This window comes from Hydra vulgaris, chromosome 05, assembly GCF_038396675.1.
Source record: "Hydra vulgaris chromosome 05, alternate assembly HydraT2T_AEP".
NCBI lineage: Eukaryota > Metazoa > Cnidaria > Hydrozoa > Anthoathecata > Hydridae > Hydra > Hydra vulgaris.
The window spans coordinates 2,872,699-2,900,000 of NC_088924.1; the positions used below are offsets into that span (position 1 = coordinate 2,872,699).

The window sequence follows — 27,302 nt, forward strand, 5'->3', positions numbered from 1 at the left end:
CACAGGTATAGTAAGTGACCGGGGTTAATACTTGATTGGGGCCGGGTTAGATAAAATATAGCCGGGCCAAATTTGTGACTTGGGCTGCATAAACATTTATACATCCTAAAGTATATTTTTTAAATTCAAAATTCATGTTATATTTTGTATATATACGCATATATAAACATCATATGATGATATGATAATGATGATGATCATCATCGTCAGGCTTTAGCCTTCTATTTTATGCTGTTTCTCTAATATAAACAATCTAGAGCATTTTCTTTTCTTAACTAAAGCTCATTCATACAATATGTAAAGCACTCTCAAGTTTTCTTACTTCTACCACTACCATTTTCTCCTGAAGCTGCTACCACTCTACGTGCTGATATCTATTACCTATACTTTATTCCTTTCTATCAAATACTGTTCGATGCAACGTTTTTTCTAATCTGTCTAAGATTACGTCTCCTTTTCTTGTCTTGCTAGAGTTACATCACACATCTATCTGATCATCTTCTCTTTCGGCAAATACTACACCATATAAATACTTAAGTTTATATAACAATAAAAGGATATTGTATGCCAGCATCTAAATAAATAGTAAACATATGTTTATATCCATAATATGTATAAATAAAGTGCATTTAGGAAGCTTTTATTCTTTCTGGAATAAAAGTTCGGAAGCTTTTATTACATATTTTCAATTTTAAGTCAAGCCTCATTCTACTCCACATTTTTTACCATCTTGAGCAGTTACTTTATTACACATTAATCATTTTTTTAATCGTTTTTACAAAAACATCTCTCTTAAGAACAAATGTCCTTTTATTATTGCAAGACACCAATGTAAAAAAGTCCTGTCTGATGTTAAGCTCTGTTATTCTCAAGCTCTGTTATTCTCAGTTAACAAAATCTTGAATCTTATCTCAGATGTTAGGTTCTAGAGACTTTTAATTAGTCTTTAATGGTCATTATTTGGTTAGTCATTAACTAAAGTATGTCTAACATGAAATCTTACTTTATTTGACTCTTGAATCTAATGGCCATACTCTTCCTGACAGTTAAACAGATTAACCCATTGTTAAACATCCAAATCACTCTGGCTTCCAATGCTAAAGTTAATTCTCAATTAAACACTTCTTCAGTTTGTGCTTAAGACTAGATTTCCATCACAGTCTTGAAAAATGTGTTCTCCAGAACTCTCTTCAATTTTTGCTAAACTTTTAAAATGTGCTAAATAAGTGGTTCCAATTTTTCAAAATTCTAGAAAACATTTTGGCCTCTACAATTATTCTATGATAAGTCTTCACTCTGTTATTAGTTTCTTATTAAAGAATTATTTAATTTTTTTAAAAATTTTATTATTAAAGGTTTTGAGGTTAAATCATTTCTTTCCAACTGCAATATTAAAGTTATTTTTGAAGGCCTACCCTCTTCTTTTTTCAAATAACTTTAAGGGTACCACAAGGTTCTATCTTTGCTCCTGTATTATTTCATATATACAAAAATGATCTTCATGAAATCTAAAGTGGCTCTATTTGCTGACGACTTGACTTTATACTCTTGTTTTGACAAAAAATCGCCATTTTTTAATTGCTTAGGACAAGCAGCTGATCTTAAATCTGATCTCTCTTCTGTAACAGCTAAGACCTGCAGTGGCTTATGGATTTAAATTCTAGACTTAAAATCCACAATTTTTGTTAGACAACAAAACTCATTTATTTCCTGCAAAAAAATATTGCAATATTGTTATCCTTTTTGTATTGATGAACCCTCTTACTCTTAGACAAAGTCTAAAAGCACACTGTAAATGTAATTAAACCTGCTTTATCTGCCAAGCTTGAGCCACTCTCCCATTGTTGTAAAGTTGCATTTCTTTTTCTTTTTCTGCAAATACAATCTTTCTTATTCTACAAATACAAATGCAAACAATAAACCAAAACTCATTCTTGTATGGCTTTTTATTCAACAAGTTGCATGCTTTTACTGTCCCTTCTGTCCCTGTATCTGTCCCTTCACGCTATAAAAACTTATATTAATTCAGTTTTTTGCCTTGAACATCAAAAAAACCTTACAACTCTTACCCATCTTCATGTTTTCTTTTTTTATAAAACTTACAACTTTTTAAGTCTTCAGTTATACATTTACTAGTATTTTAACTTATTTTAAAGTAACTCATAACTCAATAGTGGTTGCTTGCAATCTTGTTGGAAGTAAATTAGAATTTAAAATTATATATGTACTTCAGTATTTAATAAATAGTAGGTGTAAGCATAAAATTATTATATACTAAGTACTATAAATTTTTTTCTAACCCTGGCTATCAACCCCTGTTAAATCTTATAACTTTGCCGGAGTCGGGCTTGCAAAAAGTCTCATTTTTAGCCAAGACTGGTGCCACGGTAACTTATTACACAAGTAGCTAATTTTAGAAGTGTTGACAAGGATATTGCTGACGCTGTGATTTACCAAGCCCAGTAATTGACTGTGGTCAATCAAACTTTGACAAGTTTGATTGAATCTTATTTGTTGTTCCATATTTTAAAAATGAGTTACCAAACCAGTTAAGAAATGGAATTCGACAATGATTTTAGAACTCCAGAACAATTTGTTTGTAATTTTAAAGTTATCAATGATACAGCGAAGTGTAGTGTGAAGTTTCTCTTGTATCTTGCTACAATCATTACAACTAAACTGAATAAAGTATCATGACATGGTTGGTGCAGGGCGTTAGGCAGCATAGAAAGCTATATTTTAGTTATGGTGAAATGAAAAATTGTGAAACTATTGTATATACTATATGAGTATTTTGAGAAGAGTAGATAACTTAATAAATTTAAGTATAGTAGATAACCTAATAATTTTGAGTATAGTAGATAACTTAATAATTTTGAGTATAGAAGATAACTTAATGATTTTGAGTATAGTAGATAGGTAACTTTTTAAGAAATTTACCAACTTAAATTTCATTTTGTATTTTGTACACCAGAATTCATTCTATCATAACTTTAATTTGTTTATGAAGTTTTTTTATATTTCAATTTGTGTTTGATAGCTTAAGATTGCCAAACAGACATGAAACTTTAAGAAAAAAAGTATGTTAGATCAAATTCAATTTACCTCTTTTACTAAGACTTCTCTTTCTTGATGAAAATCTTTAAATGTCGAAGAAACAAATAAGCGAATTGTTTTCCATCCTTTTCGACATGTCAGAGGTTTAACATCAATAGCATGATCATCACTCATCTCCTTCACTATCTTCCACATATCTTCTGGTGTTGTTGGTTTTAACTTTAAAGCTTCTTCAAATGATAACTTAACTTTTTCTGGCCCAATATCATTAACAAGGATTTCCTGAAAATTTGGAGCATCAATAGAGCTAAAAAAAAAAGTTTTATTTAAAAATAAAATCAATCAAATGTTTGATTAAATATTTAAAAAACTATAATTTCTACAAATACTAAAATTAGAACATAAAAAGTAAAAACAACTTTTAATAAATTGAAAAAACTTTACTTAAGAATATAGAATTACTTAGAAACTATAGAATGTTTAATTTCCGACAATGTTATCTTGACAACAATTATTATATGTTATCATTAAAAACCAAAAACATTACTGGAAAAACTAAAAAATCAAAAGCTTATCCTTAGGGGGCAATGGGGGCAATGGGGGCAATCACCCCACCCCATCCCCTAGATTTAATAAAAATGTATATTTTTTTGTATTTTTATATTTAACACAGCATGTTAAATAGGGTGATTAAAAAATATATGAATCTTAATAAAATTGGAAAATGCCAATGTTCTCCCCATAAATTTGCACATACACACACACAATCCCTTACTAAATGCTCTGAAACCACTAAACCAAAAAAACCTAAAAATCACTCCGCCACTTTTATATATGTATATATATATACACACACACACACACACACACACACACACACACACACACACACACACACACACACACACATATATATATAATTTGCTAGATATTTAATTTCAAACAAGAAAAAACTTACTTCTGATCATCAACTGGTTCATCTACTGATTCTGCAGGAACAGTTTCATTAACAATTATAGTTTCGTTTTTAGGTTCAGGTTTGATTTCTGATTTGATCTCAGGTTTGATTTCTGGTTTGATTTCAGGTTTGGTTTCAGGTTTGGTTTCAGGTTTGGTTTCAGGTTTGGTTTCAGGTTTGGTTTCAGGTTTGGTTTCAGGTTTGGTTTCAGGTTTGGTTTCAGGTTTGATTTCAACTTTAGGTTTAGCTTCAATATTTTGTCTTATATTAGCAGGTGTGGCATTAGAAACTTGTGATTCATTAGCAACTAACTCTACAAAAAAAAGACAAAAAATAGAATCAATAGAAATTTGTTATTATGAAGTAACTTTAATTCAATTCCTAAATTGAAATGTTCTGCAGGATCTATATACTAAAACTTGATAAAAATTAACTCCTTCAGAATCTCAAGTTTTGCAAATTATAAAATGAGTACAACAACAACACTGTTGACATTTTTAAAGATTAAATGATACTAATGATATTACAGCCCTCAGAATTATAAAAATAGGGTCTGCAATTTATTGCCAACTTTAAACAATTTTTGGTCGTCATCAGGTTGCCACAAAAAGCCTATTGACAAATTCTTTTTTAATTCAAACAATCTTTCTCTATTTTTAAAACAATGTTCTATTTTAGTTATCAATAGGCTAAATCATAACACTTCTAACAAAAAATATTTTAAACTCATCTATTTGTATTTATAAAGACACTACTAAAAAAAAAAATTTTTAAATATTAAGCTAGTAGGTTTTGAGCTACCTCAGCTTAACCAAGGGTAAATAGAAAAAATGTAATGCTCACCGCAAACAATTTAAAAATAAAAAACACTCATAAGGCATTATACTGTCAAAATTTATTTGGGATCTAAAAGAAAAAAATAAATTTTGAATTAAATTGGACTTTTCTAAAAACTGCTCCTACCTGTTTCAAAAAAATATATCCAATGTTTACAAGAAAAAAGTTATCGGTATTCTAAAGAACTCTTTTTATAATAAACTTTTTACAAAAATACTGTAAATAATGTAAATTCCTGTTTACAGAACAGTTTTTGAAAAAAATTAATTATAAAAAGTTTAAACTTTCTGTGAAAATTTTCTTCTATAAATTGAATTTTTTGAATTTTAGAAATATTTTTTCATATTGTTATGTTACTTAGCATGTAATTTTCTGAACAAGAAACAAACAAGATTATTTGATAGTTATGGAAAAAATAATACTGATTATATATTAGAATTATATATGATTATATATTAGTTTTTATTGCCAATTTTATTAAGACTATTATATAACGAAAATAATAAAAAAATATCACACATGATAATAAATAATGAACTTTTTTCATGTCTAAAAATTGTCTTATTTTAATTTGTATCTTGCAATAAAGAAAACTAAAACATCAAAGTGCACTCTGAAGCCATTTGCTACTTATGGAATATTCAAGTCTGATGGTTACACTTTGCCAAAAAGTCTACCAAACTACTTGAAAAAAAACTTGTGTATATGCAAGCATAAAAACTGAAACAATTTCCTATAGATCAAAGTTATCTCAATCTGAATTATATTTCAAGATTGTAGCAATAATGACTGATGGAGCTTGTGTCATGACAAAAACTTGGAAAATACTCTTACATTGTATATTTTTGTGTAATTGTACATACATTTTTATATTATTGATGAGCTTTATAAATCAAAAAAAATGAAAATAAAAATCAATAAAAACTTCTTCAATTAAAGCAATGCTTCTATCGTTTGTCCCAAAACTATTTTTATTATAACAAAAAATGCAATATGAAAAATAATAACTTTTCTTTGAATTATTTTTACTAAATGATTAAGTAATTCTAACTCAATGGACACCAGAAATTTGCATCTGTTTATCAAAAAATGAAAACCAAATCAATGACAATTTTAAGTACAGAGTTACTGATCTCATTAATTGCGAGAGAAAAAAAATTGTATTTATAAAAACTCACGATTTTGTTTCTTTTTCTTAGATATAATATGTCCCATGCCAATTAAATTTTTTTTTATAAAAACTTCATTAAAGTTTAAAATTTTAAGTAATATATAGTTAGATAAAGCATAAATATATTTTTAAAAGGACATCTCCAACTATACAACTTTAATAATACTTAAGGTAAAATCATTTTATATATTCTTGTTTAATTATACATTGTTCCCATGAAGTTTATAAAGTAAGTTGTCTTTCAAAATAAAAATACTTAGAAACAAATAAAGTTTCTATTTAGAAAATAACAATTCAATCATAAATTAAACTTAGAAACGAATCAAACTATAAATAAAAGATTATACACAATTGATATATTCACCTGAAAGAATATCGTAAGACAATCAATTATTAACAAAGATTTTTAGTGACTATATACAATTTGCTTTATGTTGTGTCGATTAGTAAACATATCTTTCATCTTAATAATTTTTTTTTTTCAAAGTTACGAAAATAAATAATGACTAAATACATACTGAAAAGAAATGAAACTAAAAAATATACCTTTTTTTTTAGACTTTAGGATGTTTTTAAGACTCAACAATATCAGTATCGTTGGCCAGAAATTGATTCCCTTTCTTATGGGGCACTACTTCTCGACTAGAGGGACTTATTCTAACAGGAACCATTTTCCCGGTCTCAGACCTTAATAATCTTCCATTGTTTTTGTAAAACTTTCAAATAATGTAAACTCACCCTTATATAAATTTAGCGCTGAGTTAAGAGATAAAAAACAATATTTTATTATTATTTTACCTAAGATTCAGATGGCGTAATTAGCAAAATAGAAACGCAACTTGTAAAACAAATTCTTAATTCCGTATAAATTTTTCAATACAATGTTTTTCGTGAATACGTTGAAGTGAATAAAAAAAATGGTATTCAATTTTAGAAATTAAACAAGTATTAGCAGTACAAGTAACAAATTCCGTAATTGGTACATTTCCGTATAATCTCCGGAGGTGCTTGTACGATCATATGCGATTTTAAAATTTTTATTTATAAACACTTTCAGGCGCTAATTCAAGATGGACGCTAACCTGAGGGAGTTAGTTACGATGCATAATTGAGGAGGTAGTGCTTTAAAAAAACTCGGAATCGTATTTTTTTCATCAGACATTAATTCTAAAATATTAAAAAAAGTAGCGTTAATTTGAAAGAGGCGCCTAATCTTGTCTTTTACATTACTGTATTGTTATAACTTTAATATACACTTAAACTAAATTTAACAAAATTGTCGCAAAAGAAGCAAGTAATGTAAGAAAAAAATTCAAGCAGTACGTACTTTGAATTAAATTTTACTATAGTTACAACTGAAAATGCTAAATAGTTTAAATGGTCAATTAAATTACATCTGTTTTTTTCGTCTAACAACAAGTTTTCTATTTAGGTATATATTGCAGCTGTAAATAACAAAATATTTTAAAACCAGTAGTCAAAATATTTATCATTTTATGCTGATTAAACGGAAGAAAGTGATCATCCATAAAGTACGCAACGCTAAATTTAAACAAAAAGACCACAAGTTTTTCCCTGAGTCTTCAAAACAGCAGTTCAACTTTAATGAAAATTGCCCCGCAAATGGGCAAATAAACCTCCTATTTCCATTTTTTAGATAGATTTAGTGTTGCGTAATTTATAGACAATCCAAAACGGAGCAACTGGCCTTAATAATAAAGACTGCTCAGAACCCAAAGATTTGTAATTCGACGCCGATTCTAGCTCAAAAAACAACAATGGTAAGGAAGGAGGCGTGAATTTCTTGGATAAAGCGTGCTTTGTGACTTAAGGTGCTCCAATAAGACGAATAGATCTTTATAGAGCACCTTAATATCTAAAAAAAAATATTCATCTCATAGTTTTCAAAATAAAAGTCAACTGTTTTTAAAAGCTTTCTAAAAGTAATCTTTCGAACAGTAATCACATCGAAAGATTTACTTTAATATTAGTATATTTACTCATTTTGTTATAGTCAGATTATTTTTTTTCTCTTATATGAAATCTAATAGCTAACTTTTCTCCTCGTAAATTTATCAGATTTCCATCTTGATCAACCAATTTAGTCTCCATCTCTGAAATTGTTTTTAGTGTTATTGGTAAGTAAATTAAGTTTAATGACTCTTGAATAATTTTATATCCAGGACTAACACTTGGGAAAAATAAATATATAACGTTTTCTGTTGTTTCATTTACATAGTATGATGCTATTATATCATTTGTTACACTTATGCTATTTATACTTTAAATGTTTACTATATTATCTGATTCATGTGATCCTGTTGAATATACTTGACTGTTAAAACCAAGAATAGATCTAATTGAATTTATAGGTCTAAAATTAACTTTATAACCAGCTTCAATATTTAAAGTTGTTTTCAATGTGTTATTATCTGCTGAAAATATAATACTAGTTTCAACTCCATTAATAGTTTTACTATTTTCAGTAATTTTTTCCACAATATATTTATTTATATCATCAATCTCATAACTACCTTCTAGAATGTTTATATCTATCCGAGTTGCTCCATTATCTGAACTATATCTAAAATTATTATTTGAAGAATCAACATTTAGAAAACTGTAGAATGTATCAAGACCAACTAATGCTATTTCATAATCTTTATCTTCACTTAGTTGTATAATAGGAGCAAACTTCTCTTTTATATGACTACTTTTATCATTCAATATTATATACAATTTTTATATACAGAAAAATTATTTTAAACTTTAGATGGAAAATAAAAATTATCTAATCCACTTCTATATTTTCCATTATCTGTTTTAGAAGATAAATCTATGACAACAAATCCATGAGGTTCTGACCAAGTTATGCTTACAAAATCCTTTAAACTCATCTTCGTTCATATCACTAGAAACATGATCTCTATAAATATGACTTAAATTCTTTGAATCTTAAGGAAATAAGCAAATAAAAATGGCATTTTCTCTAATAGTTTGTCTAGGTAACATAAAATAATTTTGTGCAAGATAGAAACAATCTACAATACTATGTCTTCCTCTTATATAATATTTTTCACACTTATTTTGTTTTGTTAATTGCAAATCATCAAATATCATCAAATTATTCTTGTTAATATCAAGATCCTCAGGATTTGGTACATCTTCATCTGTTTTAAAAAACCTTCACTCCATATCTGCTTTATCTTTCAAATTTTTTGAAATTTCTTCAATTACGAAATCTGGATTTGCATTTAATTTTTCTATTTGGTCTTGTAGCTTAAATAGTTCATTAATAATTTCTTTTGGCAATTTTTTTTCAAAAGAGCGTTTTAATATTTTGTACTCTGGTTGAAAAAGAGACTTTCCGAAAACTTGTAAATTATTATAATCTAACCAACCAGGTCTTAAAAGTAGATTTAATAATAAAGTAGTTTTTCCACAACCCGACTTTCCAAAAATAATTCCTCTTATACTTTTTGGTAACATGATACTATTACTTCGCTTATTTTTATTTACATTCCATGAATAATCTATAATATCCATTTTTATATATAAGATTTTTTTTATATATAAAAATTTCTATATATATAAAAATGTACTGTGTCAAATGAAGAAACAAAACAAATACACTAAATTTGCAAAATGTTGTGAGTAAAAACAATAGAAATATGCAACGTGGAACTTGCGCCATTTGTGGAACAACGAAAACTCAATTTGTATCATCAAAAAAAGGAGGAGATTTAGTGAGTTCAATTAATTCAATAATTAAAAAAATAAAATTACCATGGGCAAAGTTCCCTGGTGAAATGCATTTACCTGGAATGAACTTTGCTGGTCCAGGCACTAATTTAGATGGACGATTAACTTCTACTGACGCATATAAAGAATGGAGTAAATCTATAGATAGAGTTGATAATGCAGCTTACTATCACGATCTTGCTTATAAATACTTCGATGATACTGCAAAAAGAAATTTAGCTGATAAAATTATGATCGAAGAAATGGATTCTATAAAAAATCCAACAATACGTGAAAGAATTCAACGAGGTATTATAAAACCTATGATATCATCTAAAGCAAAGTTTGGGTTAGGTCTTTCAGACCTATATGAATTGAGTGTTAAAACTACTCAAAAAAACTACAAACGATCAGTAAAAAAGAAGAGGATAAAGACCTGAAATGGACTGACAAACTTGCAAACGAACTTTATAAACCAGTTGTAAAACATTTCAGAAAAAGAAAAGTGATTGTAAATGGAATCGATGAAATATGGGCTGCTGATTTAGTTGACATGCAATCGTTCTCCAAATTTAATAACGGTATAAAATACTTATTAATGGTGATTGATGTTTTTTCGAAGTATGGATGGATTGTTCCATTGAAGAGCAAAACTGGAGTTGATGTTGCTAATGCTTTAAGTAAAATCTTTAGAAATTCTTCTAATTTCCAAGAAAGAAAGTGTCAAAAAATATGGGTAGAGAAAGGCTTAGAATTTTATAAAAAGCATGTTAAAGCATTAGGAGTAGAGTTATATTCAACTGAAAATGAAGAAAAAAGTTGCGTAGTTGAACGTTGGAATAGAACAATGAAAGATAAAATGTTTAAGTACTTTTCAGCTAATTTTTCTAGAAAATATATTGACGTTATATTGAAGCATTCTTTAATTAAAATGGCACCAGTTGAAGCTAGCGATAAAAAGAATGAGAATATTGCTTGGTTCAATCTAAATGGAAATGTACGATCAGAGTTTGTAAGACCAACGTTTTCAATTGGTGATAGAGTTAGGATAACTAAAAAGAAGACAACGTTTGAAAAAGGATACACACCGAGATGGACTGAAGAAGTTTTTACTGTTTCAAAAATTCAGTTTACAGATCCACCAACTTATAAATTAACTGACGATAATAATGAAGAAATACAAGGTATTTTTTATGAACAAGAAATGCAAAAAACTGATCAAAATATATTTAGGATTGAAAAAGTTATTCGTAAACTTAAAAATAAATCAATAGTAAAGTGGTATGGATATCCTGAGTCGTTTAACTCATGGGTTGATAAAAAAGAATTGATAAGTCTGATTTAATAGGAGTAATTTACTATTATGCGTAGCTAGATTACATTTACGCTTGAGTTAAATTTCAGTTATGAAATTATAGCTTGAAAAATTGATTTAAAATTACAAAATTACAAAAAAATTTTTTAGCTCAGAATTTATAGTTTGTAACCATAATATATTAATATATTATGGTTGTTATATTACCATTATCTTTATATATTAGTTCAGACACTTTTTTTGAAAATGCACTTTTTTTAAGGTCCTTTGGATCTACGGAAAAATCTTTTGATTTTTTATGATGATAGAAACAGCATTTCATACTACGACTGGTTTAAATGATTTATGAGAATATGGATATGTTTATAGCTAAACATGGTATGAGATTATGGTTAAGGATATGGTTGAAAAAAAAATATGAGCCAGGACCCGCCTTTTTCTACTACTTATGTATATATATATATATATATATATATATATATATATATATATATATATATATATATATATATATATATATATATATATATATATTTATATATATATTTATATATATATATATATATATATATATACATATATATATATATATATATATATATATATATATATATATATATATATATATATATATATATATATATATATATATATATATATATATATATGTATATATATATACATATATATATATATTTTTTTTACTATATATATATATATATATATATATATATAAATATATATATGTATATATATATATATATATATATATATATATATATATATATATATATATATATATATATATATATATATATATAGTGATATTTATAACATAATAAAAAGTTCTTTTACACCAAATCAACAAATGTTTTATTATTATTGCTATGCATACTTTTAAAAAAAGTTCGGGATTAAAATTTACGCATAAAATTATTATTTAATTTCGGAACTTGAGTTTTCAAAAGCGGAAATTATACTTAAAAAGCCAGTATCACATTTTTAATATAGTTTGTTTTTAAAATGGTTTTTAAAATTGTTGCATAGCTTTTATAAAGTTTTATAAATAAATCGCCGAAATTAGTTTAACCGAGCCCTCTTTTTAGATCTATCAATAAAGGTGCTAAACCATTAGCTTACTTTTAAATGAGCAAGTTTATACAAGTGAAAACAACTTTTTTGGTTGTATGCAAACATTTATATCGGTTATAAATATAAAGGTTTATAATTAAATGCATAAATAAATTTTATAAAGACTTTATAATTGCTTTTTGCTTCTCATGTATAATTTGTTTTATGCATTGCCTCGTGCATAATAATACCTTATGTATTCAATTATGCATGGTCGTAGACATATTTTTTTAAACTGGGTGGCTATTATGAGGAGGGGCGCAAGCAATCTGACTCTTAACAATAAAGCTTTTCAACTTTCTGTTGTAATATCCTGTTCAACATTCTATTGTAATATTTGTGGCTGTATTGCTCATATTATAACTCTTTTCAAATAAAAAAGGTAAAAAACTTGAAATTTATGGAAATTCAAACGTTTATAAGGGAGACCTGTTTATTTATGGCCCCATGCATGGATACATTGTATTCATATATATGGGGTGCACATCGCTTAAATATCATAAATACGATAACATAGATAGAATAGTGTTTAGAACATTTCTTTATAAGTTAAGTTACTCAACGAAAACAATTCCTATTTTTATATATCATAATAAATAACAACAGGTCCTATTTTTTTAAGTAAGTCTTTGTAATTTCACGTTAGGTTTTTGTAGTAATTTATTATTTGAGTCCCTGATATGCATAGTGGTATAAGTCACTCATATCTAGTTTTGAGAAGTCTGACTAATATCACTATGGCTGCGAACAAAAACAGCTGTTTAGTGAGGAGCAAAAAAAAAAAACGGTTCCAGCATCATTATCGATATCATTAGACTTATACCACTCTGCCATGTAATAGAATAAACAAAACGCTAACCTAATTGCTAACTAATTGGTGGCAATAACTCAAAATATTGAAAAAAGTGACATATACCACTTTGTATCTCATGGGCTCATTTAAAAATGTTTTTTATGGTATGAAGTAAAAAATGGCCTTCAAGTATAACATTTTAAATGCTTGCGTGATGCGGAAAGTTAAAGAAAATAAGAAACGGCAAACAAAGTTTGGTTTTGAAAAACAAGTTTTATATAGTATGAGATTTTTATAAAATATTATAGCAAACTCAAGATTTTAGAAGTAACAGTAGATGCAGAGCTAACATAAAAATTATTAGCAGTAGTGACCTTATTACGTAGTATAGACAAGATCAACAATAGATGCACAAGTAAAAGTATAGTCAAAACCACTATAAGTTTAAATTAGTATCTAATAAAAATGCAGTAGTAGTGGTAGCTGCATGTCTAGCAAGAATGTGCTCTTAACATTAGAGGCGTTGCTAAGAATAGTTGATAAGACAACAGTTCTTCCATAGAATGAAGTGCGGTTTTTATCTTCCCCTTTAAATCTTTCTTTTAGTCGTTTAAGGCGCACCTTAAACGACTAAAACGACTTCTCTCCCGCACCAGATAGTTTCCATTTTTAAGACATATTACTTACCTAAATTATAGAAAATATTTATATGTAATGTAATTATAAAAAAAACTTAAAGAGACTTTTTCAAAGTAAACCAAAAAACGAGTAAACCAAAAAACAAAGTAGCAAAAACGGAAGATATTATTTAATTAAAAAGAAAATCGTCTTTCATAAACACATCAATCTTTTAATTATTTTTATATAGCGAGTTCAAATTGTTAACAGTTATATTTAAAAAAGCGTAACAAAAAAAAAAGTGGGGAGGGGGGGGTAGTTATAAATAAAAGTACATAAACGTGGCCGTAGATAAGTGGTGGCATGGGGGGCTCCCCTTGCCACCACTTATCTACGGCCACGATTATGTACTTTTATTTATAACTTATTTTTTTACTAATTACAAATTTTTTTGTTAATATTTTGCTCATAACTTACAGCCCCTAAGACTTAGAGGCTGTAATAAAATAAAATTACATAATTATGGCTAAACTTAAGATAAACTTTATGAATTCCATTTTAATTGATAAAATAAAACGTGTTTTAAAAAGTAAAGGATTTTTCAAAGAATATAACTTAAAATCAAATAATATTTAAAACATTTTACGATTACAATAATATTTAAATCATTTTTACATACAAAAGTATTTTGAAATGTAGTTTTGAATAAAGTTTTAATTTTGCCAAAATAAAAAATTGTTTACAAAACTCAAGTCTTTTACCTGAAAACCAACTTAAACTGAAAAGTTTAATAAAAACCGTGTCGTCTCACTTATTAAATTTATTACTTACTATTGGTTATTACTAACTAGATATTATTATTTACTATTGGTTAAACTAAAGAGTTCAACTAATGCTAAAGAAGATGTTATATAGAAGCAATACTTTTTAACGTTTATTTTAACAGCTTCAAGGTATTTTGTAGAATAATTTCTATTTTGGTATATAGAATAAAATAAACAAACTTTCGCAATTAAAAATTGTTTCTAACGCTTTCTCGAAATATTTGATGGGTTTATCATATTTGTGAAACTAACCTGAAATTTGCAATCAGCAAATTTCAGGTTAGTTTTAATTTAATAATGTATATTTTAAAAATTTATTAATTTTATATTTATATACTTTATTTGCTGTAAAGTTTTTTCATTATCACCCTTAAATAGTGCTTGACGTCGGATGTCAAAAGTTTTAGATATAACGGATATAAGTAATTTACAACTCAATAGTTTTAGATTGCAAACTTTTGTTAGCTTCTTGTTTTTTGCCGTTGTCCATTTTTAAGAAACTTACTTTAATTACTAAATGAACATTTATTGCGGATAGATTTAAAGCGCTGATTGGGCAGTTATAAATTAAAATGACCACTTGGATTGGTTTTAAAAATAGAACTATTATAGTAGCGTTACGCCTCGCAATCGTTAGTGACCAAGAGGTTGATTTAGGTCGTTTAATTTTTAAGAATAGTCTTCTGTGTTGAGAAAAATTTTTAACACGACATATTAGCAACATAAAAATGATTGAAGATCGAGCTCAGTTGATTGCTCGTGCTAAGCTTGCTGAGCAAGCAGAAAGATACGAAGATATGGCATCTGCCATGAAGAAAGTTACCGAAATGGGTGGGTCTCTCCAAAACGAAGAAAGAAATTTACTGTCGGTGGCTTATAAAAATGTAGTCGGTTCTCGTAGATCTTCATGGAGAGTTATAACAGGCATTGAATCAGCAAGAAAAGACGGTGTTAGTAAGAGGACTGAATTGGCAAAAGAGTATCGGCTCAAAGTAGAGAAAGAATTACAAGATGTTTGTTCAGAAGTTTTAAAATTGTTAAATGATTATTTGATTCCAAGTGTTGATAGCGCTCTTACTGGTTTTAATGGTACTGAAGAAGAAGAAGAAAAATTAATAGAGTCCAAAGTATTTTATTGGAAAATGAAAGGAGATTATTATCGGTATCTTGCTGAAGTAGTTAGTGATGAAAAAGAAAAACACGATGTTGTATTAGATTCTGAAAAAGCATATATTGAAGCCCAAAATGCCAGTAATAATATGAAAGCAACAAATCCTATAAGATTAGGTTTAGCATTGAACTTTTCTGTTTTCTACTATGAAATTCGTGGTGATCAAACCAAAGCATGTGGCTTAGCTAAGAAATCATTTGATGAGGCGATAGCTGAATTAGATACATTAAGCGAAGATTCTTATAAAGATAGTACCTTGATCATGCAATTGCTTAGAGACAATCTTACATTGTGGACCTCAGAAGTTGACGATAACCAAGATGACGATGAACAGGGAAATTAAGTTATTATTTTTGATTATTCAGATTTATAAGTTCAGATTTAAGGATTTTGAAAAATATTAAATATATATTTCATCAATTTCCAGAATAAAACATATACAAAAAATTCTAAATTTCAACTTAATGACATTCAATATTTTTTTAAAATGTAATTCCAAACTTTATGCAGTTTATGTTTTAAAGTTTTTTGTGAATATATAATTTCTTTTTTGTTTGTATGTGAATTAATTTTTTTTCTTCAGCCATAATCAACATAAACAGACAAAGAATAAATATACATCATATTTGTCATTTTAAACTGATCCTGTATTGGAGCAGATGAGTGTATCATCATGTTTGTCATTTTGAACTGATCCTGTATTGGAGCAGATGTGTGTATCATCATGTTTGTCATTTTGAACTGATCCTGTATTGGAGCTTGTGTCTGTGTGTGTGTGTGCGCGCATTTAAATATACTACACAGATTAATAAAGCCATAGTTCTTAGATTGATTTACAGAGTTAAGGCAGGCAGTATATATGTATAAATAACATTTATCGTAGTAAAAAAAGTGACTAATAAAAAAACCAATAAAATTATATTATTTTTGTGTGTAAATATATATATATATATATATATATATATATATATATATATATATATATATATATATATATATATATATATATATATATATATATATTCAAGACAGTTTATATATTTAGAACAAGGTCCATTTTGAGTACTTTTGACATTTTCGAGTAAATTTAAGAAAAGGTGATTACCCAGACAAAATAAAAAAAAATTAATGATATAAAATGAAATCTAATTTTGCTATAGTATGTTTCTGTCATTTCTTTGTACTGCCTGGCTAAATCCTGTGTGTACTCAATCCCTTTTTCGTATTTTTTTTTGTGTTTTGTTAACAGTGATGTCTTATATATATGTTAATTTCATTTAGGTTAGCATTTGTGCACACTTTTTTTTTTTTTTCAGCGTAGTAGGTGAAAAAGCATTAAATCTTTTTTTTTTTTTTTTTTTTTTGTCATTCGGTCTTTTTGAGATATCGTTATTACTGGCCAACACTCTCTACTTATCATTTGATGTATGTATGAAGTAATTTATTTCCATCTATGTAGTAGTATGCATAAGTATATAATGTACTACTTTATAATTCAAGTTGATGTATGTACGAAAAGGGGAGCTAGAGTGGGCAAGCAACCAAGCATTGTTCATTTTATCTGAAAAAATGAGCAATGCTTGGTTGCCCCTAGGCAAGTTTCAAAAACGGTCCAGGGGCGCCGATATCCAGCATTTGTCCACACACTACCCCAGCATGAAATATAATCCAGATAATGTAACTTATAATACGGTCATACACGCTTTTTAATAGGTGTATAAGTGTAAAACTTTGGTTTAAAATGTTTAAAAAGTGTTTTACAAAAAGAAAGTTTTGGTACTTACATACAAATAAAAAATTAAAATCATTAAAATAAGTTTCAAATTTTGAAACGATTTTCAAACTACTAAGATATTAAAGTTAGTTGTTACAAATTTTTTATAATTGTTTAAAAAAAAAAAAAAAACAGGTCTTGTTCAATTCCTGGTTGCTTAATTTGAAGCTAATGTATAATATACTTTATATATATATATATATATATATATATATATATATATATATATATATATATATATATATATATATATATATATAACTTTATCAAATTTAACACTGAATTTAAACTAAAAAACTCTAAATTAACTTTAAAACTAAATAAACGTTAGATTTTATTTATATTTCGTACACGTCTGTCAATATATTAAGTATAACAAGCTATATAACCATATTTTTATGTGTATCAAATACAGTCCTTTTCCGTTTTTGATTATCTAATAGCTTTTTATGTGTGACTCTAATGCCACCATGAGACTTAACTATATTGAAATTTTTTAATAAATTAAGAATACAAAAATATCGCAACTAAAAACGGTTATTTGTAAAGTTTTAATAAAAGAACAAAAAATTAAAATTGTCTCTTAAGAATTTAACACTGAATTTTATAGTGTTCAATAATTCCTTAGTGTACAATACGAATATGTAATGTTTACGACCTCTTCTAAATGAGGGAGAGGGGTATTAACAGCTAAATAATTGTATTTAATTTTTTTATTATATTTTTTCAGTTCATTAGTATTATGATATAGTGCAAAAGTGTCAAATGGGTCCGATCGAAAAAATAAAACAAAATGATCTTACATCAGTGACCTGATGTACTTAAAACAATAATTCAAAATTAAAATCTCTTTAAAATGCTTTTATTGGTATTGAGACAAAAAATACTTAAGATGCAAGATAGATGATAAAAATGCAAGAGGGACGCTACATGAAACTTTTTGTTTTATTACCTTGTAATAGTGTGTGTCTAGCAGTTGTAAATAGTGGCTGCGGTTCAGAGGTAAACACATCTACATCATTAAGCAGAACTAGACACCTTCGAAATAGATGCGGCGTTACCATCAAGACAGAGTAAACATTTTTCCATTTTTCTATAATTTTTTTTGTCAATTTCAAAGCAAATTTTTCATGTCACTATTAAGAGCAATTCTTTTTTTATTATAAGAAACTCTCTTAAATTGCACTTTGTTAAGATTACTTGCAAGTGCTAAAAACAAATTTTCCGAACTGCATAGAGTCAAAAGAGGACTTGAAGCATTTGATTGCCAGAAATTAATTATTCAATGTCGATTGTTATTTATTCCAGCTTGTTATCAAGTCCTTTTAAAAAAATTGACAATACTATTTGTTTTTGGAGTATAAATGGGCATTATACCTCAACCATTTTATTTTTATGCAAATCCACAATCTGACATGTAAAAAAGCTTGATTACTTGCTCCTGATTTTTTAGAAAAACCACTAACATAATAGCGCAGTGGCCACTGCTTTAAAGCAGCGTGGTTAGTAAGCTACTTTGAAGACTTCTTTTTTATAAACGGGGTTTCGCTTTTTTTAGCTTGTATTTCTAATAACATACTTATTCATTGATTTTTTTTATTGCCAGAATCTATACATCATAATAGCGCACCACCACATACGTCATAATACAGTCATTTGCATAGAATCATTAAAGCGCGTGGTTTTTTTGGGTCAGAATTAAGGTTAAATTTCACATACACAATCTTGTCAATTTGATAGTTTAAAACAAAGTTAATTACCAAGAATAAGGTCAAAAAAAGATATAGAGTTCTCATACATAAAAATCACAAAAGTTGTTTTCTAAAATATCAATTACTACCAGAAAGACAGCAGTGCAAGTTAACATAATCTAAAAAATAAAAACCATAAGTATGTTTTTAGAAGTTTAAATGGTGGGAGAAACACCCCCACCATACTGCATAACGGAAATAGCTTTGTCCAGTAAAAAAAAACTAAACTGATGGAACACATAATATTGAGTCTGACAGTACACATAATATGGAGACTGTTATACACATAACTTCGAGTTTTATGATACACATAAAATTATAATTTTTTTATACTTTAAATATTCACTAAATGATATAAACTTTTTTAATCTTAGGGAAATAATTGATCAACTATTTATTGTGCCTCCAGTTATTCATGAATATTTTTGAACAAGATATGGATTGTCTTTGATGAGTCAAAAAATATAAGTACTTATTGTAAATTTAATAGATTTACTATTAACTTTAAATAATACTATTAATAGATTCTTGTCCGCTTTTAACTTCAACTAGGTATAAAAGTTAGTTAAAAAATAGAAAGAAAAAAAAAGATGCATCTCCTTCATTGTAATACCATTGTAAAACGATTAAAATAACTTGCCTAAATATAGCACCAAAACATTAATACCACAAAACTGTGTGTGAAATCAATAAAGATTTTATGCAAAATTTAAAAGGAGTTCAAACTTGTTAACGCAATAAATTAATTTTAAATAATGACAAAACAAAGCAAATTTTGCTTCACCTCTCAACAAAAAAGCAGTTTATAAAGTTATTTTTGATAAAGTTGAAGAAATAAAGTGTTGGTTTCATTAGTATAAAAGTTGTCAAAACTATTGGTACCCTATAAATTCAAGACCAGAAGTTACTTAAACGACAAAAGTTTAAAAGTACAACTTGATTACTTCTTTATACATAGTAAACTTACTATACTTATATATATAGTAAACTGAGCAAATTTAGCTTGGGGCAGTACAATCAAAAGTAAATAGCTTAAGTACATAGCATAATTTACTGTCGCCAGTAATCAAATGCCACGTTAATAATGTATATTAACTGACTATTTATAAAGTTCTATGTTTTTTGTTTCATGGTATAAATGACTCAGCGTTATTTATTATTAAACATTTTTTTCATAAATTAAATCTAACAATAAATATATTTTACAATGACAAATGATCGGTCTTAGTATTGTTTGTCATGTAACTTATCTATGGAATAAAAATGTTTTGAATAATTTTGATTATTCTATTTCTTTAACTATTTTTTTAGACATTAAGATCTACTAATAGAAGCATTTCCGGCAAACTCGCCATTCTTGGCCTATGAATGGCCCACCATCGGTGTCATTACTGGCCCACCATCGGCCGACAAGCATGGTTTAATCCAAGTCTTGCTCACCATTAAAGGCATGGTCCATGCATGGCAGCCGTTTTTCGAACGGCTTTTAGCCGATGCTTTGCCATTGCCATTTTTTATGCTGCTTTTGGTTCATTTTGTTTGTTTTTAAAATTTATTGCTATTTTTGTAAACAACTAATACTTTAATAAACGCAATAATTTAACTTAGAGACTAGTTAAAGAAGTAAAACAAGTCAGGAAGCAAAAGGTGAAGCGGGGTGATGTTTGCCTACCTAAAAAAGTCGCATGGGTGATTTAAAATGAAAGGTGGGATATTTTAAACTATAAATATACAGTCATTTTAGCAATAAGTTTTATATTACCAAATATTTTTATTTCAATAAAATTGCCTTGCAATACAATACATAAAAAAGTTTAAGGTTAGCGAACGGTTAAACTTCTACCATCATTTCAATTTGAGGCTTGCAAGAACTAACGTTTGATACTTTACGATATCCATATTTTTCTGCCTGTCAAGCTGATAGATTTAGCAATTACAACCAATCACCCAAAAATAGCCAAAAGTGAAGCAATCGTAAAATAAGTATAAAATTGTAACCAAAATAGCTAAAAGTAATAGTTGTAAAATAAACTATAAAAGTTAGTAATAAGATTAAATAAGAAAGTAATAGATTTATCTCTTCTATTATTATACATTAATTATTCTTCTATTATACATTAATTAATACATATTTTATGATATTTTACATATCTTTTCTACATTAATTAAGTAGGGTCATGGCACCCCCTACCGTAAAGAAGCACCTACCGTGGTTTTTGAAAAAAATCAGTAAACTTTATATGTTTTTTTCTTAAAGTTTTTTTTTTCAGTTATAATACATTTTTAAAAAGATATATTCTTAAAGATTTGAGATGTTTTTTACCCGAAAATGATTTTTTATTGCTTTCTAAAGAAAATCTTTAACAGTAAAAACAAGTTTGTCTAGTTTTTTTTATGGCTTATAATTTTTTCGTTTAAAAAAATTTTTATGGCTTAAAATATATATAATTTTTTCGTTTAAAAAGTTTAAAATAGTTGTAAAAACATTGATTATTTTAAATGTTATCAGAAAATATTCGTTTTTTTTGTATAACATTGTTTAATCCTTTACACGGTAGGTGATTACGAAAATTATACTAGTTAGCACTTACCGTTTATAAAAATATTTTATCGGACGTGTTTTATTTTGTGAAGTTTTCTCTCTAAAAAACCATTAAGTTAAACTAAATTACCAATTAAAGGTAATTTTACCCAAGACACAGTGGGCCAGAATTCACTTTTACTGGACAAAATTCATAACTAATTTAATAATAGGGCTATATTCACTAAAATTAGCATGAGTACTAATATCAAGTCTGCGTTTTTTATGAAGGTAATATTTTTTTTATTTCGTTGCAATGGATACCTTTATTTTGCTAAGCAACAACCTATTTTTGGTATTTGCAGATACTTTACTAGTGCTATATTCACTAAATTCGGCATGAGTTTCAATATGAGATCACATTTCTTATAAAAGTGATAAATTTTTATTATTTAGTTGCTATGGATACTTATATTGCTTAATTATCAGATACTTTCCTTAATTACAAAAAGAGTTAATTGATTTTTGAATAACTTTTATCGGACTTTCGACCCACTTGAATTGAATAAAAATTAAGTATTTAGGTAAATAATGGTTTAGCAATAGTAAAAACAAAAAATTGTGGAAGAAAACATTGTCAACTTAAAATTTTACCAAAAGTTATAAAAAAATAATATCGTTTGAAGATTGTTTAAATAATTGTAAAACATTTGAAGGAAACGTTTTATGATTTGTTAGGTGTGATGTTGATTAACGCAATAATGAAATAACAGGATCACTGGAAACTAGGAGTCTATTGATTTGATCAGTATTTGTGACTCTTCTGTCTGTTTTTCGGCTGAAATTTTCGCGATAATATTTGAAGTGTTTATTTTTTAGCCTTTTGAGCTTCCTCTGACATAAGATCGATTGATAATATACGACTTTTAATTATGTGATGCCCTTGTATTACTGTTTTATGAACTGATTGAGCCATGTAATACCATGGATAAAGGGACACATATAGTCTAACAGTGTCAAAACAATAATCAGTCTATTTCAAATCCTGAAGAGAGTGTTACCAAGATAATGTAAAATTTGAATAAAAGGTTTTGATATTTTTATAAATGCTTTGGTCAGTAGCATTATCAAAACCAGCCTTACCCGTGAGTGTCATTGTTTTTATTGCTTTGTCGTTCAATATTGTATATACTATTGTAATATTGTATATAATATTGTAAAACTTCAGGAACCTGTGCCTTAGCACAGGTTCCTGAAGTGCACAGATTTTTTGCAAAGTATGAATTATTAAGTCTTTTAAATGAACTGAAACCAAACTGTAATATTTTCAGAATAAGATATCAATTTTGCATCCCTGACCTCATTGTAAGCGGGGTAGATGTTATATTCTTTCTCCAAGGCTCCGCTTTTAATTAATTTATATGAAGCTTTTGTCAGGCTGGCATCAATTATTAAAGCCAGTGCTTTGTCTGCTAAATAGTTACTTGCTTTATCTGTATTTGAAATATTTAAAACGTCCTTGGCAGCAATTACAACAGATTCATCTCTTAGTTTTTTACTAGCAGCAAAAAATAATTCATTGGATGAATGAGATTCAAATATACCAGATGCACACCATTTTTTAGTTTTAGTATAACTATCATCAAATGTAACTGGTTTTCAACCACGCCTACTTGCAGTTGGTTCATTGTCTTTTACTGACAACTAAGTGTTCATTAAGCCAGTTCACAAACTTCTTTTCAAAATTTTTGACAGTATAGTTTGCAGATTTCCACTTTTTTTTATACAAGTTAACAAATCGTTGAACAGCATGGCTAAAATCAACGTCTTTAAATTCAGCAATTTTTGGCTGAATAAATTTCTTCAGTAATATTTTGTTTTGAAATATAAAACCATATCTAAATAATTCTTCTAACAAATATTTTGTATTTAAAAGTTTAATGTTAAAATATATATGCTGCGTAGGGTACTAATTCTTGTTTGTAATTAAGTTACTACAAATGTTAGTAATTAAAATTAAAAGCAATTTAATTACTGTTAGTGTTAGTAATTGAATTACAAACAAGTACCAATACGTTGTTGCTAAGCTATGCAAAGTAAGGTATCCATAGCAACAACAAAAAAATTAACTTCATAAGAATTATAAATCTTATTTTAATACATACGCCCAATATTGTGTACTGCAAAGAAAGAAGAAGATATCAAAAAAATTGAACGTAAAAATAAAGCTGCTGAAAAAAAAAAAGAATTGAAAGAAAAAGAAGAAAAATCTAAAAGAAAACAAGTTGTTACAAAAAAAATGAAAATAAAAGACAAAAAATTTAAAAAAAGAATTTAAAAAGAAAAAAAAGTTTAAATTCAGAAAAAAGTTTTGATGGATAATTTTATAAGCAATGTCTTCTTTGTTTTATAATCATATTAAATTTATGTTTTTGTAAATTTGTTTCTTGGTTTAAATAAATAAAACTAAAACTAAAAAAATATATGATTTATTTCATACACAGTAGGTGGAGAATCGATTTCGGTAGGTGGTGCTTTATCACGGTAGGTAAGGAAACTTACTAGATCTTACAAAAAATTAAAAATAACATTGAAAAAATAACTTTACTCAAATTCGAATTATATGATTTAGTTATTAATTGAGTATAAAATATTAATTCGAAAACCCTAAATAAAAATCTGTTATGGTTATGAAGTTAAGAAATTTTGAAGTTAAAAGTTTTCTTAAAGTCGCGGTAGGGGGTGCCATGACCCTAATATATATTTATACATATTATAAGGAAACAAAAAATAAAATATCAAAGAAAAGTTAGAACAAATAAAAAAACCATCAAGTGTATTTTTAGCTTACACTTTTAAGGCATGTTTTGCACAACCACCATTTCTGTCAGAAGCTTGCATTAGCATTCCCTTTATGGACCTCTCGACATCTGTATTACATGCTCCTTTTTTATGTTTTTGAACTGCAACTGTTAAATATAAAACAAGGTATTTAGATGTGATCCACTTAATTACCACAAAATAATTGTCTAATAATTTACTTACTGTTGATTATGCCAGGAATTTGTTTTAACTACAAGGGAGTGCTGCTACATCGACTATCTTATAGCCTACTGCTACAAGGAAGTGCCGCAACATCGACTGAGGGTTTGGTTGGGGCAGACTGTCTATTAAATAATAATAATAAAAAAAGTATATTGAAATATTCCTTATGTTTATATTAAAGTCACCACTTTGAGCAAGTCTCACAACAAGCGAAAAAATAAAATTTTTTTATGCCGCTTAACTTCAGATTTACATATTTATATAAGTAAATGATATAAATATATATCTATATTTATGTATTAATGTATATATATAATTATATAAATACTTAAATATAACTATACGTATATCATTTACTTATGCTATAAATTATATAAATATAAAATATGATTCAAGATCCTTTTTGTGTTTATATTATTGTTTTTGAACTATTTGTGTATATATTTAAACTCTTATATCTTTAGATAAGTACATTATTGTTGAATAAAGCCTTTATCAAGAGTTTTTTGTTTTTATTGGGTTCATCACAATTTATTCAACATAAATAATATATATATAAAATGTCAAAGATCTTAAAACCAATGAGGCTTGATCTTGACCATACTGCACCAACTGCTTCGAAAGAATGGAAGCATTGGAAACGAACATTTGAGAATTTCATAGAGGATTGTGGAGAAGACGCTCCAGATAAATTTCGCTCCATCATTAATTTTGTATTATCAAATGTTTATGATTACATTGAAGAGTGTGATTCCTATGAGAGCATCATTGAAACACTGGAAAACTTATATATAAAAACCCCTAATGAAATTTTTGCATGGCATCAATTACTTATAAGACATCAAACATCAGGTGAATCTCTTGAAGACTTTCTTCAGGAACTATGCAAACTTAGCAAAAACTGTAACTATAAAGATGTTTCAGCTGAACAATATCAAGAGGAACAAATAAGAGATGCTTTTATTTCTGGAATAATTTCAAATTACATTCGCCAATGCCTTCTTGAAAATTCAACATTGAATTTACAATCAGCACTTAACCAAGCTCGCTCTCTTGACATTGCTCAGAGGAACTCTGAGTCTTATATACAGAAACCCCCCTCATCATCAACCAGTCCAAATGTTGTTGCCACTATAAAGTTACCAGAATAATCTTCAGCAGCACTCAATCCAATGCCTGTTCATCCATAAACAAATTGTATTTATTGTGGTAATCAACCTCACAACCAACTTAATCGAACCTCTGCTCGGAAAAATTGTCCAGCTCAAAATGTTACATGTTTTAAATGTGGAAAATAAGGACATTTCTCCAAAGTTTGTCTTGGCCGGCCAATCAAAAAGACCCACAGTGTTACAGCTGCAGTGCATAAATTAAGTTTGTGTACTGTTTCAAGTGGTTGTCTTGAGAGCCTTTTTCATGCATCTGTTGTTGTCATAATTAATGATGAATCATTAACAGCACTAATTGATTCTTGTAGTTCAGATAATTTTATAAGCAAAAAAATTATTGATACTTTGAAAATAAAAACATTACCCAGTAAAAGAAAAATTTCTATGGCCCTCACAACAATGGAGTCTGGATTAGTGGGTTGTTGTTCAGTTAACCTTGAACTAAATAGTTTACTGTATAATAATGTTCAATTTGGTATCTTGGAAAATCTTTGTAGTGATATCATACTTGGCTATGACTTCCAAAAGCAACACAAAAATCTTATTTTTCCATTTGGTGGAGAAAAAGAAGATTTAGTAGTCACAAGGAAAAATAACCTATGTGCACTGCAAAAGGCCAAAATAAAAATACCTTCCTTATTTACAAGTATTTCAGATAAAATGCAGCCAATAAAGCAATGAAATATCACAGCTATTATCAGATGGTATAATTGAGCCATGCTTCTCACCATGGAGAGCCCAAGAAGTGGTTGTAAAAGATCTTACTAAATCAAACAAAAAAAGACTCTGCATTAATTACTCTCAAACAGTTAACCTTTACACCGAATTAGATGCATATCCTCTTCCTAGAATAGATGATATGATAAATGAACTTGCAAAACACAAAGTATTCTCTACCTTCGACTTAAAAAGTGCTTACCATCAAATTCCTATAAAAAATTCAGAAAAAAAGTATACAGCATTTGAGGCAAATGGAAAATTGTTCCAATTTTGCAGGATTCCATTTGGAGTTACTAATGGTGTGTTTATGTTTCAAAAATCTATGGACAAATTTGTTGAAGAAGAAAAGTTACACCATACTTTTCCATACCTTGACAATATAACCATTGGTTATGATCAGGTACATCATAATGAAAATTGTCTACAGTTTCAAAGCGCCTCACAACATTGGGGTTTAACATTAAATGAATCAAAATCTGTCATTTCAGTTCCTTCGATAAATATTCTTGATTATTGCATTAGTCATAACAATATAAAACCAGATACTGAACAATTACGTCCTTTAGATTTACTACCTCCTCCTTCTGATGTTTTATCACTTCGCCAAACTTTGGGTATGTTTTCTTATTACTCAAAATGGATCCCTTCTTTTGCTAATAAAGTTTGCCCTTTAATTAATGTTAAATCCTTCCCAATCGATAGTGAA

The 27,302-nt window shown here is 27.6% G+C and overlaps 2 protein-coding genes and 1 long non-coding RNA gene across 4 annotated transcripts in view; 1 reads left to right on the forward strand and 2 right to left on the reverse strand.

Moving 5' to 3' along the window:
• Positions 1-6,287, reverse strand: part of LOC136080452 (TPR repeat-containing protein DDB_G0287407-like) — a 67,539-nt gene extending 61,252 nt beyond the window's left edge. Inside the window, exons 1-4 of one of the 2 annotated variants that reach the window (XM_065797097.1) lie at positions 6,031-6,250; positions 4,227-4,328; positions 4,016-4,142; positions 3,106-3,364 (exon numbers count right to left, since the gene is read on the reverse strand). In XM_065797097.1, the coding sequence (XP_065653169.1) occupies positions 3,106-3,364; positions 4,016-4,142; positions 4,227-4,328; positions 6,031-6,067 (525 nt within the window). In that variant the 5' untranslated portion in view covers positions 6,068-6,250. Of the gene's footprint in view, positions 1-3,105; positions 3,365-4,015; positions 4,329-6,030 lie in introns of both variants that reach the window. The other variant, XM_065797096.1, reaches the window with a different exon arrangement.
• An 8,750-nt stretch (positions 6,288-15,037) lies between these two features.
• Positions 15,038-16,175, forward strand: LOC136080453 (14-3-3-like protein 1). Its single transcript, XM_065797098.1, has one exon. It carries the CDS (start codon positions 15,174-15,176, stop codon positions 15,957-15,959), a length of 786 nt encoding a protein of 261 aa, XP_065653170.1. The 5' UTR covers positions 15,038-15,173; the 3' UTR covers positions 15,960-16,175.
• A 4,717-nt stretch (positions 16,176-20,892) lies between these two features.
• Positions 20,893-27,302, reverse strand: part of LOC136080454 (uncharacterized) — a 9,046-nt gene continuing 2,636 nt past the window's right edge. The window contains exons 2-4 of the long non-coding RNA XR_010638467.1: positions 24,708-24,829; positions 24,514-24,631; positions 20,893-21,147 (exon numbers count right to left, since the gene is read on the reverse strand). This is a non-coding gene — a long non-coding RNA (uncharacterized LOC136080454). The remainder of the gene's footprint in view (positions 21,148-24,513; positions 24,632-24,707; positions 24,830-27,302) is intronic.